The sequence below is a fragment of the Mauremys reevesii genome, linkage group 13 (assembly GCF_016161935.1).
Source record: "Mauremys reevesii isolate NIE-2019 linkage group 13, ASM1616193v1, whole genome shotgun sequence".
Lineage (NCBI taxonomy): Eukaryota > Metazoa > Chordata > Testudines > Geoemydidae > Mauremys > Mauremys reevesii.
In genome coordinates this window covers 1,993,452-2,009,653 of record NC_052635.1, presented here as the reverse complement: position 1 = coordinate 2,009,653, position 16,202 = coordinate 1,993,452, and the positions used below count along the sequence as shown (strand labels likewise).

General features: G+C 62.0%; 1 gene segment (V, D, J or C); it reads right to left on the bottom strand.

Moving 5' to 3' along the window:
• Positions 1-15,080: 15,080 nt before the first annotated feature.
• LOC120380758 lies at positions 15,081-15,713 on the bottom strand. The segment is given in 2 exon segments: positions 15,081-15,442; positions 15,625-15,713. Coding segments are annotated over 2 exon segments (411 nt in total).
• Positions 15,714-16,202: the final 489 nt, after the last annotated feature.

The following is a 16,202-nucleotide window of genomic DNA, read 5'->3' as shown; positions in this document are numbered from 1 at the left end:
CCTGGTCCGTGCAGAAGCCGGGATAGGAGAGAAGGACCAGAGCCCTGACCCTGGTCCGTGCAGAAGCTGGGAGGGGAGAGAAGCACCAGCGCCCTGACCCTGCTCCGTGCAGAAGCCGGGCGGGGAGAGAAGCACCAGAGCCCTGACCCTGGTCACTGCAGAAGCTGGGAGGGGAGAGAAGCACCAGAGCCCTGACCCTGGTCACTGCAGAAGCTGGGAAGGGAGAGAAGCACCAGGGCCCTGACCCTGGTCCCTGCAGAAGCCGGGAGGAGAGAAGGACCAGAGCCCTGATCCTGCTACATGCAGAAGCCGGGAGGGGAGAGAAGCACCAGAGCCCTGACGCTGGTCACTGCAGAAGCTGGGAAGGGAGAGAAGCACCAGGGCCCTGACCCTGGTCCATGCAGAAGCTGGGAAAGGAGAGAAGCACCAGGGCCCTGACCCTGGTCACTGCAGAAGCTGGGAAGGGAGAGAAGCACCAGGGCCCTGACCCTGGTGCCGGGGAGAAGCCGAGATTGTAGAGAAGCACCAGTGCCCTGACCCTGGTCCCTGCGGAAGCTGGGAAGGGAGAGAAGCACCAGAGCCCTGACCCTGGTCCATGCAGAAGCTGGGAAAGGAGAGAAGAACCAGGGACCTGACCCTGGTCACTGCAGAAGCTGGGAAGGGAGAGAAGCACCAGGGCCCTGACCCTGGTCGCCGCAGAAGCCGGGAGGGGAGAGAAGCACCAGGACACTGACCCTGGTCGCCTCAGAAGCCGGGAGGGGAGAGAAGCACCAGGGCCCTGACCCTGGTTCCGTGTAGAAGCCGAGAGGGTAGAGAAGCACCAGGGCCCTGACCCTGGTCCCTGCGGAAGCTGGGAAAGGAGAGAAGCACCAGGGCCCTGACCCTGGTCCCTGCAGAAGCTGGTAGGGGAGAGAAGCAGCAGGGCCCTGACCCTGGTTCCGTGTAGAAGCCGGGACGGGAGAGAAGCACCAGGGCCCTGACCCTGGTCCCTGCAGAAGCCGGGAGGGGAGAGAAGCACCAGAGCCCTGACCCTGGTCCGTGCAGAAGCGGGAAGGCGAGAGAAGCACCAGAGCCCTGACCCTGGTCCCTGCAGAAGCTGGGAGGGGAGAGAAGCACCAGGGCCCTGACCGTGGTTCCGTGTAGAAGCCGAGAGGGGAGAGAAGCACCAGGGCCCTGACCCTGGTCCCTGCAGAAGCCGGGAGGGGAGAGAAGCACCAGAGCCCTGACCCTGGTCCCTGCAGAAGCTGGGAAAGGAGAGAAGCACCAGGGCTCTGACCCTGGTCCCTGCAGAAGCTGGGAAAGGAGAGAAGCACCAGGGCTCTGACCCTGGTCCCTGCAGAAGCTGGGAGGGGAGAGAAGCACCAGGGCCCTGACCCTGGTCCGTGCAGAAGCGGGAAGGCGAGAGAAGCACCAGAGCCCTGACCCTGGTCCCTGCAGAAGCTGGGAGGGGAGAGAAGCACCAGGGCCCTGACCCTGGTCCGTGCAGAAGCAGGGAGGGGAGAGAAGCACCAGGGCCCTGACCCTGGTCCCTGCAGAAGCCGGGAGGGGAGAGAAGCACCAGAGCCCTGACCCTGGTCCGTGCAGAAGCGGGAGAAGCACCAGGCCCTGACCCTGGTCCTGCAGAAGCTGGGAGGAGAGAAGCACCAGGCCCTGACCCTGGTCACTGCGGAAGCTGGGAAGGGGAGAGAAGCACCAGAGCCCTGACCCTGGTCCATGCAGAAGCCGGGAGGGGAGAGAAGCACCAGAGCCCTGACCCTGGTCACTGCAGAAGCTGGGAAGGGAGAGAAGCACCAGGGCCCTGACCCTGGTCCCTGCAGAAGCTGGGAGGGGAGAGAAGCACCAGAGCCCTGACCCTGGTCCATGCAGAAGCTGGGAGGGGAGAGAAGCACCAGAGCCCTGACCCTGGTCCCTGCAGAAGCTGGGAGGGGAGAGAAGCACCAGAGCCCTGACCCTGGTCCATGCAGAAGCCGAGCGGGGAGAGAAGCACCAGGGCCCAGACCCTGGTCCGTGCAGAAGCCGGGAGGGGAGAGAAGCACCAAAGCCCTGACCCTGGTCCGTGCAGAAGCCAGGAGGGGAGAGAAGCACCCGAGCCCTGACCCTGGTCACTGCACAAACTGCGAAGGGAGAGAAGCACCAGGGCCCTGACCCTGGTTCCGTGTAGAAGCCGAGAGGGGAGAGAAGCACCAGGGCCCTGACCCTGGTCCCTGCAGAAGCCGGGAGGGGAGAGAAGCACCAGAGCCCTGACCCTGGTCCGTGCAGAAGCCGGGATGGGAGAGAAGCACCAGGGCCCTGACCCTGGTTCCCTGCAGAAGCCGGGCGGGGAGAGAAGAACCAGGGCCCTGACCCTGGTCCCTGCAGAAGCCGGGAGGAGAGAAAAGCACTCGGGCCCTGACCCTTTGTTGTGTATGTGGTTGTCATGGTTTTTGTTCCTATGACAACTGAGATAGTTTATTAGGGGATAGCCTGGCTGGCTTCGGCCGGTTGGGTGAGCTCTGTATATGTAAATAAAATGGTAGTTTTGTTAGCTGTCTGCTCTCTGGTCTCAAGTGATTACTCCTAAACCGGCTGCCCCCAAGGATATAACACCCTGGTCCCTGAAGAAGTTGGGAGGGGAGAGAAGCACCTGGGCCCCGACATTGGTCCCTGCAGAAGTGGGGAGGGGAGAGAAGCACCAGGGCCCTGACCCTGGTCCCTGCAGAAGCTGGGAGGGGAGAAAAGCACCAGTGCCCTGACCCTGGTCCATGCAGAAGCCAGGAGGGGAGAGAAGCACCAGAGCCCTGACCCTGGTCACTGCACAAACTGGGAAGGGAGAGAAGCACCAGGGCCCTGACCCTGGTTCCGTGTAGAAGCCGAGAGGGGAGAGAAGCACCAGGGCCCTGACCCTGGTCCGTGCAGAAGCAGGGAGTGGAGAGAAGCACCAGGGCCCTGACCCTGGTCCGTGCAGAAGCCGAGAGGGGAGAGAAGCACCAGGGCCCTGACCCTGGTCACTGCACAAACTGCGAAGGGAGAGAAGCACCAGGGCCCTGACCCTGGTTCCGTGTAGAAGCCGAGAGGGGAGAGAAGCACCAGGGCCCTGACCCTGGTCCCTGCAGAAGCCGGTAGGAGAGAAAAGCACTGGGGCCCTGACCCTTTGTTGTGTATGTGGTTGTCGTGGTTTTTGTTCCTATGACAACTGAGATAGTTTATTAGGGGATAGCCTGGCTGGCTTCGGCCGGTTGGGTGAGCTCTGTATATGTAAATAAAATGGTAGTTTTGTCAGCTGTCTGCTCTCTGGTCTCAAGTGATTTCTCCTAACCCTGGTCCCTGCAGAAGCTGGGAGGTGAGAGAAGCACCAGGGCCCTGACCCTGGTCCCTGCGGAAAATGGGAAGGGAGAGAAGCACCATGGCCCTGACCCTGGTCGCCGTAGAAGCCGGGAGGGTAAAGAAGCGCCAGAGCCCTGACCCTGGTCCATGCAGAAGCCCGGAGGGGAGAAAAGCACCAGAGCCCTGATCCTGCTACATGCAGAAGCCGGGAGGGGAGAGAAGCACCAGAGCCCTGACGCTGGTCACTGCAGAAGCTGGGAAGGGAGAGAAGCACCAGAGCCCTGACCCTGGTCACTGCAGAAGCTGGGAAGGGAGAGAAGCACCAGGGCCCTGACCCTGGTTACGTGCAGAAGCCGAGAGGGGAGAGAAGCACCAGGGCCCTGACCCTGGTAACTGCAGAAGCTGGGAGGGGAGAAAAGCACCAGAGCCCTGACCCTGGTCCCTGCAGAAGCTGGGAAGGGAGAGAAGCACCAGAGCCCTGACCCTGGTCCGTGCAGAAGCCGGGATGGGAGAGAAGCACCAGAGCCCTGACCCTGGTCCCTGCAGAAGCTGGGAGGGGAGAGAAGCACCAGAGCCCTGACCCTGGTCACTGCAGAAAATGGGAAAGGAGAGAAGCACCAGAGCCCTGACCCTGGTCCCTGCAGAAGCCGGGAGGGGAGAGAAGCACCAGAGCCCTGACCCTGGTCCATGCAGAAGCTGGGAAGGGAGAGAAGCACCAGGGCCCTGACCCTGGTTCCGTGTAGAAGCCGAGAGGGGAGAGAAGCACCAGGGCCCTGACCCTGGTCCCTGCAGAAGCTGGGAGGGGAGAGAAGCACCAGAGCCCTGACCCTGGTCCGTGCAGTAGCCGGGTTCGGAGAGAAGCACCAGAGCCCTGACCCTGGTCCCTGCAGAAGCTGGGAGGGGAGAGAAGCACCAGAGCCCTGACCCTGGTCCCTGCAGAAGCCGGGCGGGGAGAGAAGCACCAGGGCCCTGACCCTGGTCCCTGCAGAAGCTGGGAGGGGAGAGAAGCACCAGAGCCCTGACCCTGGTCCATGCAGAAGCTGGGAAAGGAGAGAAGCACCAGGGCCCTGACCCTGGTCCCTGCAGAAGCTGGGAGGGGAGAGAAGCACCAGAGCCCTGACCCTGGTCCCTGCAGAAGCCGGGATGGGAGAGAAGGACCAGAGCCCTGACCCTGGTCACTGCAGAAGCCGGGAGGGGAGAGAAGCACCAGAGCCCTGACCCTGGTCCGTGCAGAAGCCGGGATGGGAGAGAAGCACCAGAGCCCTGACCCTGGTCCGTGCAGAAGCGGGAAGGCGAGAGAAGCACCAGAGCCCTGACCCTGGTCCCTGCAGAAGCTGGGAGGTGAGGGAAGCACCAGAGCCCTGACCCTGGTCCATGCAGAAGCTGGGAAAGGAGAGAAGCACCAGGGCCCTGACCCTGGTCACTGCAGAAGCTGGGAAGGGAGAGAAGCACCAGGGCCCTGACCCTGGTTCCGTGCAGAAGCCGGGAGGGGAGAGAAGCACCAGAGCCCTGACCCTGGTTCCGTGTAGAAGCCGAGAGGGTAGAGAAGCACCAGGGCCCTGACCCTGGTCCATGCAGAAGGCGGGAGGGGAGAAAAGCACCAGAGCCCTGACCCTGGTCCCTGCAGAAGCCGGGATGGGAGAGAAGGACCAGAGCCCTGACCCTGGTCCCTGCAGAAGCCGGGAGGGGAGAGAAGCACCAGAGCCCTGACCCTGGTCAGTGCAGAAGAGGGAAGGCGAGAGAAGCACCAGAGCCCTGACCCTGGTCACTGCAGAAGCTGGGAACGGAGAGAAGCACCAGGGCCCTGACCCTGGTCACTGCAGAAGCTGGGAAAGGAGAGAAGCACCAGGGCCCTGACCCTGGTTCCGTGTAGAAGCCGAGAGGGTAGAGAAGCACCAGGGCCCTGACCCTGGTCCCTGCGGAAGCTGGGAAGGGAGAGAAGCACCAGGGCCCTGACCCTGGTCGCCGCAGAAGCCGGGAGGGGAGAGAAGCACCAGGGCCGTGACCCTGGTCCCTGCAGAAGTCGGGAGGGGAGGGAAGCACCAGGGCCCTGACCCTTGTCCATGCAGAAGCTGGGAAGGGAGAGAAGCACCAGGGCCCTGACCCTGGTCCATGCAGAAGCTTGGAAGGGAGAGAAGCACCAGGGCCCTGACTCTGGTCCGCGGAGAAGCCGGGAGGGGAGAGAAGCACCAGGGCCCTGACCCTGGTCCGTGCAGAAGCCGGGAGGGGAGAGAAGCACCAGGGCCCTGACCCTGGTCCCTGCAGAAGCCGGGAGGGGAGAGAAGCACCAGGGCCCTGACCCTGGTCCGTGCAGAAGAAGGTAGGGGAGAGAAGCACCAGGGCCCTGACCCTGGTTCCGTGTAGAAGCCGAGAGGGGAGAGAAGCACCAGGGCCCTGACCCTGGTCCCTGCAGAAGCCGGGCGGGGAGAGAAGCACTGGGGCCCTGACCCTTTGTTGTGTATGTGGTTGTCATGGTTTTTGTTCCTATGACAACTGAGATAGTTTATTAGGGGATAGCCTGGCTGGCTTCGGCCGGTTGGGTGAGCTCTGTATATGTAAATAAAATGGTAGTTTTGTTAGCTGTCTGCTCTCTGGTCTCAAGTGATTTCTCCTAAACCGGCTGCCCCGAGGGATATAACATTCCGGTCCCTGCAGAAGTTGGGAGGGGAGAGAAGCACTTGAGCCCCGACACTGGTCCCTGCAGAAGTGGGGAGGGGAGAGAAGCACCTGGGCCCTGACCCTGGTCCGTGCAGAAGCCGGGATGGGAGAGAAGGACCAGAGCCCTGACCCTGGTACCTGCAGAAGCCGGGATGGGAGAGAAGGACCAGAGCCCTGACCCTGGTCCCTGCAGAAGCCGGGAGGGGAGAGAAGCACCAGAGCCCTGACCCTGGTCCCTGCAGAAGCCGGGAGGGGAGAGAAGCACCAGAGCCCTGACCCTGGTCCCTGCAGAAGCCGGGAGGGGAGAGAAGCACCAGGGCCCTGACCCTGGTCACTGCAGAAGCTGGGAAGGGAGAGAAGCACCAGGGCCCTGACCCTGGTTCCGTGTAGAAGCCGAGAGGGTAGAGAAGCACCAGGGCCCTGACCCTGGTCCCTGCGGAAGCTGGGAAGGGAGAGAAGCACCAGGGCCCTGACCCTGGTCGCCGTAGAAGCCGGGAGGGTAAAGAAGCACCAGAGCCCTGACCCTGGTCCATGCAGAAGCCGGGAGGGGAGAGAAGCACCAGGGCCCTGACCCTGGTTCCGTTCAGAAGCCGAGAGGGGAGAGAAGCACCAGGGCCCTGACCCTGGTCCCTGCAGAAGCTGGGAAGGGAGAGAAGCACCAGGGCCCTGACCCTGGTTCCGTGCAGAAGCCGAGAGGGGAGAGAAGCACCAGGGCCCTGACCCTGGTCCCTGCAGAAGCCGGGAGGGGAGAGAAGCACCAGAGCCCTGACCCTGGTTCCCTGCAGAAGCCGGGAGGGGAGAGAAGCACCAGGGCCCTGACCCTGGTCCCTGCAGAAGCTGGGAGGGGAGAGAAGCACCAGAGCCCTGACCCTGGTCCCTGCAGAAGCCGGGAGGGGAGAGAAGCACCAGAGTCCTGACACTGGTCCCTGCAGAAGCTGGGAAGGGAGAGAAGCACCAGGGCCCTGACCCTGGTCCCTGCAGAAGCTGGGAGGGGAGAGAAGCACCAGAGCCCTGACCCTGGTCCGCAGAGAAGCCGGAAGGCGAGAGAAGCACGAGTGCCCTGACCCTGGTCCGTGCAGAAGCAGGGAGGGGAGAGAAGCACCAGAGCCCTGACCCTGGTTCCGTGTAGAAGCCGAGAGGGGAGAGAAGCACCAGGGCCCTGACCCTGGTCCATGCAGAAGCCGGGAGGGGAGAGAAGCACCAGAGCCCTGACCCTGGTCCATGCAGAAGCCGGGAGGGGAGAGAAGCACCAGGGCCCTGACCCTGGTCCCTGCAGAAGCTGGGAGGGGAGAGAAGCACCAGAGCCCTGACCCTGGTCCCTGCAGAAGCCGGGAGGGGAGAGAAGCACCAGAGCCCTGACCCTGGTCCCTGCAGAAGCTGGGAAGGGAGAGAAGCACCAGGGCCCTGACCCTGGTCCGTGCAGAAGCAGGGAGTGGAGAGAAGCATCAGGGCCCTGACCCTGGTCCCTGCAGAAGCCGGGCGGGGAGAGAAGCACCAGGGCCCTGACCCTGGTCCCTGCAGAAGCCGGTAGGAGAGAAAAGCACTGGGGCCCTGGGTGAGCTCTGTATATGTAAATAAAATGGTAGTTTTGTTAGCTGTCTGCTCTCTGGTCTCAAGTGATTTCTCCTAAACCGGCTGCCCCGAGGGACATAACACCCTGGTCACTGCAGAAGCTGGGAAAGGAGAGAAGCACCAGAGCCCTGACCCTGGTTCCGTGTAGAAGCCGAGAGGGGAGAGAAGCACCAGAGCCCTGACCCTGGTCCATGCAGAAGCTGGGAAGGGAGAGAAGCACCAGGGCCCTGACCCTGGTCACTGCAGAAGCTGGGAAGGGAGAGAAGCACCAGGGCCCTGACCCTGGTTCCGTGTAGAAGCCGAGAGGGGAGAGAAGCACCAGGGCCCTGACCCTGGTCCCTGCAGAAGCTGGGAAGGGAGAGAAGCACCAGAGCCCTGACCCTGGTCCCTGCAGAAGCCGGGAGGGGAGAGAAGCACCAGGGCCCTGACCCTGGTTCCATGTAGAAGCCGAGAGGGGAGAGAAGCACCAGGGCCCCGACCCTGGTCCCTGCAGAAGCCGGGAGGGGAGAAAAGCACCAGAGCCCTGACCCTGGTCCATGCAGAAGACGGGAGGGGAGAGAAGCACCAGAGCCCTGACCCTGGTCCCTGCAGAAGCTGGGAGGGGAGAGAAGCACCAGAGCCCTGACCCTGGTCCCTGCAGAAGCCGGGAGGGGAGAGAAGCACCAGAGCCCTGACCCTGGTTCCGTGTAGAAGCCGAGAGGGGAGAGAAGCACCAGGGCCCTGACCCTGTTTTCTGCAGAAGCTCGGAAGGGAGAGAAGCACCAGAGCCCTGACCCTGGTTCCGCGTAGAAGCCGAGAGGGGAGAGAAGCACCAGAGCCCTGACCCTGGTTCCGTGTAGAAGCCGAGAGGGGAGAGAAGCACCAGGGCCCTGACCCTGGTCCCTGCAGAAGCTGGGAGGGGAGAGAAGCACCAGAGCCCTGACCCTGGTCCGTGCAGAAGCAGGGAGGGGAGAGAAGCACCAGGGCCCTGACCCTGGTCCCTGCAGAAGCCGGGCGGGGAGAGAAGCACCAGGGCCCTGACCCTGGTCCCTGCAGAAGCCGGGAGGAGAGAAAAGCACTGGGGCCCTGACCCTTTGTTGTGTATGTGGTTGTCATGGTTTTTGTTCCTATGACAACTGAGATAGTTTATTAGGGGATAGCCTGGCTGGCTTCGGCCGGTTGGGTGAGCTCTGTATATGTAAATAAAATGGTAGTTTTGTTAGCTGTCTGCTCTCTGGTCTCAAGTGATTTCTCCTAAACCGGCTGCCCCGAGGGATATAACACCCTGGTCCCTGCAGAAGTTGGGAGGGGAGAGAAGCACCTGGGCCCCGACACTGGTCCCTGCAGAAGTGGGGAGGGGAGAGAAGCACCTGGGCCCTGACCCTGGTCCGTGCAGAAGCCGGGATGGGAGAGAAGGACCAGAGCCCTGACCCTGGTCCCTGCAGAAGCCGGGATGGGAGAGAAGGACCAGAGCCCTGACCCTGGTCACTGCAGAAGCCAGGAGGGGAGAGAAGCACCAGAGCCCTGACCCTGGTCCCTGCAGAAGCTGGGAGGTGAGGGAAGCACCAGAGCCCTGACCCTGGTCCATGCAGAAGCTGGGAAAGGAGAGAAGCACCAGGGCCCTGACCCTGGTCGCCGCAGAAGCCGGGAGGGGAGAGAAGCACCAGTGCCCTGACCCTGGTCCCTGCAGAAGCTGGGAGGGGAGAGAAGCACCAGAGCCCTGACCCTGGTCCATGCAGAAGCTGGGAGGGGAGAGAAGCACCAGAGCCCTGACCCTGGTTCCGTGTAGAAGCCGGGAGGGGAGAGAAGCACCAGGGCCCTGACCCTGGTCCGTGCAGAAGCCGGGAGGGGAGAGAAGCACCAGAGCCCTGACCCTGGTCCCTGCAGAAGCCGGGAGGGGAGAGAAGCACCAGGGCCCTGACCCTGGTCCCTGCGGAAGCTGGGAAGGGAGAGAAGCACCAGGGCCCTGACCCTGGTCGCTGCAGAAGCCGGGAGGGGAGAGAAGCACCAGAGCCCTGACCCTGGTCCGTGCAGAAGCCGGGAGGGGAGAGAAGCACCAGAGCCCTGACCCTGGTCCGTGCAGAAGCCGGGATGGGAGAGAAGAACCAGGGCCCTGACCCTAGTCCTTGCAAAAGCCGGGAGGAGAGAAAAGCACTCGGGCCCTGACTCTTTGTTGTGTATGTGGTTGTCATGGTTTTTGTTCCTATGACAACTGAGATAGTTTATTAGGGGATAGCCTGGCTGGCTTCGGCCGGTTGGGTGAGCTCTGTATATGTAAATAAAATGGTAGTTTTGTTAGCTGTCTGCTCTCTGTTCTCAAGTGATTACTCCTAAACCGGCTGCCCCCAAGGATATAACACCCTGGTCCCTGAAGAAGTTGGGAGGGGAGAGAAGCACCTGGGCCCCGACACTGGTCCCTGCAGAAGTGGGGAGGGGAGAGAAGCACCTGGGCCCTGACCCTGGTCCGTGCAGAAGCCGGGATGGGAGAGAAGGACCAGAGCCCTGACCCTGGTCCCTGCAGAAGCCGAGAGGGGAGAGAAGCACCAGAGCCCTGACCCTGGTCCCTGCAGAAGCGGGAAGGCGAGAGAAGCACCAGAGCCCTGACCCTGGTCACTGCAGAAGCTGGGAAGGGAGAGAAGCACCAGAGCCCTGACCCTGGTCCATGCAGAAGCTGGGAAAGGAGAGAAGCACCAGGGCCCTGACCCTGGTCACTGCAGAAGCTGGGAAGGGAGAGAAGCACCAGGGCCCTGACCCTGGTTCCGTGTAGAAGCCGAGAGGGTAGAGAAGCACCAGGGCCCTGACCCTGGTCCCTGCGGAAGCTGGGAAGGGAGAGAAGCACCAGAGCCCTGACCCTGGTCCATGCAGAAGCTGGGAAAGGAGACAAGCACCAGGGCCCTGACCCTGGTCACTGCAGAAGCTGGGAAGGGAGAGAAGCACCAGGGCCCTGACCCTGGTCGCCGCAGAAGCCAGGAGGGGAGAGAAGCACCAGGGCCCTGACCCTGGTCCCTGCAGAAGCTGGGAGGGGAGAAAAGCACCAGAGCCCTGACCCTGGTTCCCTGCAGAAGCCGGGAGCAGAGAAAAGCACTCGGGCCCTGACCCTTTGTTGTGTATGTGGTTGTCATGGTTTTTGTTCCTATGACAACTGAGATAGTTTATTAGGGGATAGCCTGGCTGGCTTCGGCCGGTTGGGTGAGCTCTGTATATGTAAATAAAATGGTAGTTTTGTCAGCTGTCTGCTCTCTGGTCTCAAGTGATTTCTCCTAAACCGGCTGCCCCGAGGGATATAACACCCTGGTCCCTGCAGAAGTTGGGAGGGGAGAGAAGCACCTGGGCCCCGACACTGGTCCATGCAGAAGCCGGGAGGGGAGAGAAGCACCAGAGCCCTGACCCTGGTCACTGCAGAAGCTGGGAAGGGAGAGAAGCACCAGAGCCCTGACCCTGGTCACTGCAGAAGCTGGGAAGGGAGAGAAGCACCAGAGCCCTGACCCTGGTCACTGCAGAAGCCGGGAGGGGAGAGAAGCACCAGGGCCCTGACCCTGGTTCCGTGAAGCTGGGAGGGGAGAGAAGCACCAGAGCCCTGACCCTTGTCTATGCAGAAGCTGGGAAGGGAGAGAAGCACCAGGGCCCTGACCCTGGTCCCTGCAGAAGCTGGGAGGGGAGAGAAGCACCAGAGCCCTGACCCTGGTCCCTGCAGAAGCTGGGAGGGGAGAGAAGCACCAGAGCCCTGACCCTGGTCCCTGCAGAAGCTGGGAAGGGAGAGAAGCACCAGGGCCCTGACCCTGGTCACTGCAGAAGCTGGGAAGGGAGAGAAGCACCAGAGCCCTGACCCTGGTCCATGCAGAAGCTGGGAAGGGAGAGAAGCACCAGGGCCCTGACCCTGGTTCCGTGTAGAAGCCGAGAGGGGAGAGAAGCACCAGAGCCCTGACCCTGGTCCATGCAGAAGCTGGGAAAGGAGAGAAGCACCAGGGCCCTGACCCTGGTCCCTGCGGAAGCTGGGAAGGGAGAGAAGCACCAGGGCCCTGACCCTGGTCGCCGCAGAAGCCAGGAGGGGAGAGAAGCACCAGGGCCCTGACCCTGGTCCCTGCAGAAGCTGGGATGGGAGAGAAGCACCAGAGCCCTGACCCTGGTCCATGCAGAAGCTGGGAAGGGAGAGAAGCACCAGGGCCCTGACCCTGGTTCCGTGTAGAAGCCGAGAGGGGAGAGAAGCACCAGGGCCCTGACCCTGGTCCCTGCAGAAGCTGGTAAGGGAGAGAAGCACCAGAGCCCTGACCCTGGTCCTGCAGAAGCCGGGAGGAGAGAAGCACCAGAGCCCGGACCCTGGTCCGTGCAGAAGCGGGGAGGGGAGAGAAGCACCAGGCCCTGACCCTGGTCCATGCAGAAGCTGGGAGGAGAGAAGCACCAGGGCCCTGACCCTGGTCTGCAGAAGCCGGGAGGAGAGAAGCACCAGGGCCCTGACCCTGGTCCCTGCAGAAGCCGGGAGGGGAGAGAAGCACCAGGCCCTGACCCTGGTTCCGTGCAGAAGCCGAGAGGGAGAGAAGCACCAGGGCCCTGACCCTGGTCCCTGCAGAAGCTGGGACGGGAGAGAAGCACCAGGGCCCTGACCCTGGTTACGTTCAGAAGACGGGAGGGGAGAGAAGCACCAGAGCCCTGACCCTGGTCCCTGCAGAAGCTGCGGGGGGAGAGAAGCACCAGAGCCCTGACCCTGGTCCCTGCAGAAGCTGCGGGGGGAGAGAAGCACCAGGGCCCCGACCCTGGTCCCTGCAGAAGCTGGGAGGGGAGAGAAGCACCAGAGCACTGACCCTGGTCCATGCAGAAGCTGGGAAGGGAGAGAAGCACCAGAGCCCTGACCCTGGTTCCGTGTAGAAGCCGAGAGGGGAGAGAAGCACCAGGGCCCTGACCCTGGTCCCTGCAGAAGCTGGGAGGGGAGAGAAGCACCAGAGCCCTGACCCTGGTCCATGCAGAAGCTGGGAAAGGAGAGAAGCACCAGGGCCCTGACCCTGGTCACTGCAGAAGCTGGGAAGGGAGAGAAGCACCAGGGCCCTGACCCTGGTCCCTGCAGAAGCTGGGAAGGGAGAGAAGCACCAGAGCCCTGACCCTGGTCCCTGCAGAAGCCGGGAGGGGAGAGAAGCACCAGGGCCCTGACCCTGGTCCCTGCAGAAGCCGGGTTGGGAGAGAAGCACCAGGGCCCTGACCCTGGTCCCTGCAGAAGCTGGGAGGGGAGAGAAGCACCAGAGCCCTGACCCTGGTCCGTGCAGAAGCCGGGAGGGGAGAGAAGCACCAGGGCCCTGACCCTGGTCCCTGCAGAAGCTGGGAGGGGAGAGAAGCACCAGAGCCCTGACCCTGGTCCGTGCAGAAGCCGGGTTGGGAGAGAAGCACCAGAGCCCTGACCCTGGTCCGTGCAGAAGCAGGGAGTGGAGAAAAGCACCAGGGCCCTTACCCTGGTCCCTGCAGAAGCCGGGCGGGGAGAGAAGCACCAGGGCCCTGACCCTGGTCCCTGCAGAAGCCGGGAGGAGAGAGAAGCACCAGAGCCCTGACCCTGGTCACTGCAGAAGCTGGGAAGGGAGAGAAGCACCAGGGCCCTGACCCTGGTCCCTGCAGAAGCCGGGAGGGGAGAGAAGCACCACGGCCCTGACCCTGGTTCCCTGCAGAAGCCGGGAGGGGAGAGAAGCACCAGGCGGGAGGGGAGAGAATCACCAGAGCCCTGACCCTGGTCCCTGCAGAAGCTGGGAGGGGAGGGAAGCACCAGAGCCCTGACCCTGGTCCCTGCAGAAGCCGGGAGGGGAGAGAAGCACCAGAGCCCTGACCCTGATCCGTGCAGAAGCCGGGATGGGAGAGAAGCAGCATAGCCCTGACCCTGGTCCCTGCAGAAGCCGGGAGGGGAGAGAAGCACCAGGGCCCTGACCCTGGTTCCCTGTAGAAACTGAGAGGGGAGAGAAGCACCAGGGCCCCTACCCTGGTCCCTGCAAAAGCCGGGAGGGGAGAGAAGCACCAGGGCCCTGACCCTGGACCCTGCAGAAGCCGGGATGGGAGAGAAGGACCAGAGCCCTGACCCTGGTCCCTGCAGAAGCCGGGAGGGGAGGGAAGCACCAGGGCCCTGACTCTGGTCCCTGCAGAAGCCGGGAGGGGAGGGAAGCACCAGGTCCCCGACCCTGGTTCCCTGCAGAAGCTGGGAGGTGAGAGAAACACCAGAGCCCTGACCCTGGTTCACTGCAGAAGCCGGGCCGGGAGAGAAGCACCAGGGCCCCGACCCTGGTCCCCTGCGGAAGCTGGGAGGTGAGAGAAGCACCAGAGCCCTGACCCTGGTCCCTGCAGAAGCCGAGAGGGGAGAGAAGCACCAGGTCCCCGACCCTGGTTCCCTGCAGAAGCTGGGAAGGGAGAGAAGCACCAGAGCCCCGACCCTGGGCCCTGCAGAAGCCGGGAGGGGAGAGAAGCACCAGGGCCCGGACCCTGGTACCTGCAGAAGCTGGGAGGGGAGAGAAGCACCAGGGCCCCGACCCTGGTACCTGCAGAAGCCGGGAGGGGAGAGAAGCACCAGGTCCCGGACCCTGGTTCCCTGCAGAAGCTGGGAAGGGAGAGAAGCACCAGAGCCCCGACCCTGGTTCACTGCAGAAGCCGGGAGGGGATAGAAGCACCAGAGCCCTGACCCTGGTCCCTGCAGAAGCCGGGAAGGGAGAGAAGCACCAGGGCCCGGACCCTGGTACCTGCAGAAGCTGGGAGGGGAGAGAAGCACCAGAGCCCTGACCCTGGTCCCTGCATAAGCCAGGGAAGCCCCAGCAGCGATACCTGGGGCCCTGTAACTGGAGGAGCTTTCACCCCCCATTGCACCATTTGGCTTTAGTGTGGGGACAGAGCTTCTCCGGTCTTGGTGCTGCAGTGGGGGGAGGAGAGAAGAAAGGAGAAAAGGGGCTGTTGGGCTTCAGGGGGGCAGAATGCGGGGGGGCTGGGTGGAACAGGGGTCGGGCCCATCCCTGCGGAAGGGACAGAATGGGGGGGGGGTGCTGTGGGGGATGGGAAGAAGCAGTCAGAAGATGTGGAACTGGGGCAGGACCGTAGGCAGAAGAGATGGTGAGAAGCCTCCCACTGTCTCTGGCCCAGGGCCTCAGGAAACTTTAATACACCTCTGTTCCTGTGTGTGTGTGTGTATGTGTGTGTGTGTGTGTGTGCGTGTGCGTGTGCATACGTGTGTGTGCACATATGTGCGCGTGTGCATGTGTGTGTCTGCATGTGTGAGTGTGTGTGTGTATGTGTGTGTACAAACAGCCAGTCCTGCCTGTGAGGAGTCAAAACACACAGGACAGAGAAAGGAAACTGAGGCAGCTGAGGTCACGGCCACACTCTGGCTCAGTGGCTGAGTCTGGAACAGAAACCAAGTGTCCTGATTTGCCAGGCAAGGACTGAGCCAGGAGGTCACACTGCCTCCAGCCTGAAGCAGTTGGAAACATTGGAGGTTAACAGTGCGGCCCTGAGCCTGACGTGAAGGCCGGGCCCCACTAAAGGTGTCTTTGGATTCCAATGGCACACGGACCTTTTGCTGACCCTTCCGCCCGGGGCTGAATTTCCTGCTGTGCTTAGCGACTCTGAGGCCAGCTCCAGGGGGATATTGTAGGAGAGGAAGTGAGGCGGTGCTCACTGTGTCTGGAACAGTAGTAAGTGGCCGTGTCTGCAGCTGTGAGCCCGTCTATCTTTAGCTTGCCAGTGGAGCCGCTGGTGGAGGGGGTGACGCGGCCCTTGAAGTCATTAGAAATGTAGGTGGTGCCCCCTGTTTTGAAGGCGGCTATCCACACCAGGCCTTTCCCCGGGGTCTGGCGGGTCCAGTGCATGTGGTGGTCATTGATGTTGTACCCAGAGGCGACACACTCCAGAGTGACGGAACTGCCTGGCTTCGCAAGTGCCGAACTCGGCTGGGTCAAAGTCACGGCGGCCACCGATCCTGTTAAAGGAAGACCAGGAAATTGTAACAGAACTGCCTCATCAGATAGCCCCGCGGGGGCCTCCCAGGCCAGCCTCCTGTCTGACAAGTCTCAGCACTCAGCTCTTCAAGGGCTGCTCCTCAATTCAGCCAAGGTACTAAAAATCCCCACACTGCACCTAGTGCTGGCTAATGCTCCCTACCTGGCACAAAGCACCACACGAGGACGCAAGCGCAGCCGAACAGCAGCATGCCTGCCAATGGAGCTAAGCTTAGCACAGGTCACGAATCCTTGGTCAGTTCTCCCCCAGGGGATCCAGCGCATTTTAAATAATCAATGGCAGGCAAATTAATTTGCATTTATATATAATCCCAGTGCTTTTTTTCCCTGTGTAGGAGAGAGAGAAAAAATAAGCCTCTTGTGGGCGATGCAATTCGGTGCATGTGATATTAATGGTAAGGCCTCTATCAAAAACTTACTAGAATAGGATTCCAAAGCCAGAAGGAACACGGATCATCTGGCCTGATTTCCTGTATTATACAGGCCAGAGAACTGCCCTCAAACAATTCCTTTCGAACTAGAGCATATCTTGAAACAAAACCCAACCTTGATTTTCATATTGCCATTGATTGCGAATCCACCACTGCCCTTGGTAAATCGTTCCAGTGGAATTACATGATATAAGAACATAGGACTTGCCAGAGTGGGTCAGAATGTTAGTTCAGTCTCCCGTCACCTACACTAGTGACTACTGGACACTTCAGAGCTGGGTGGAAAACT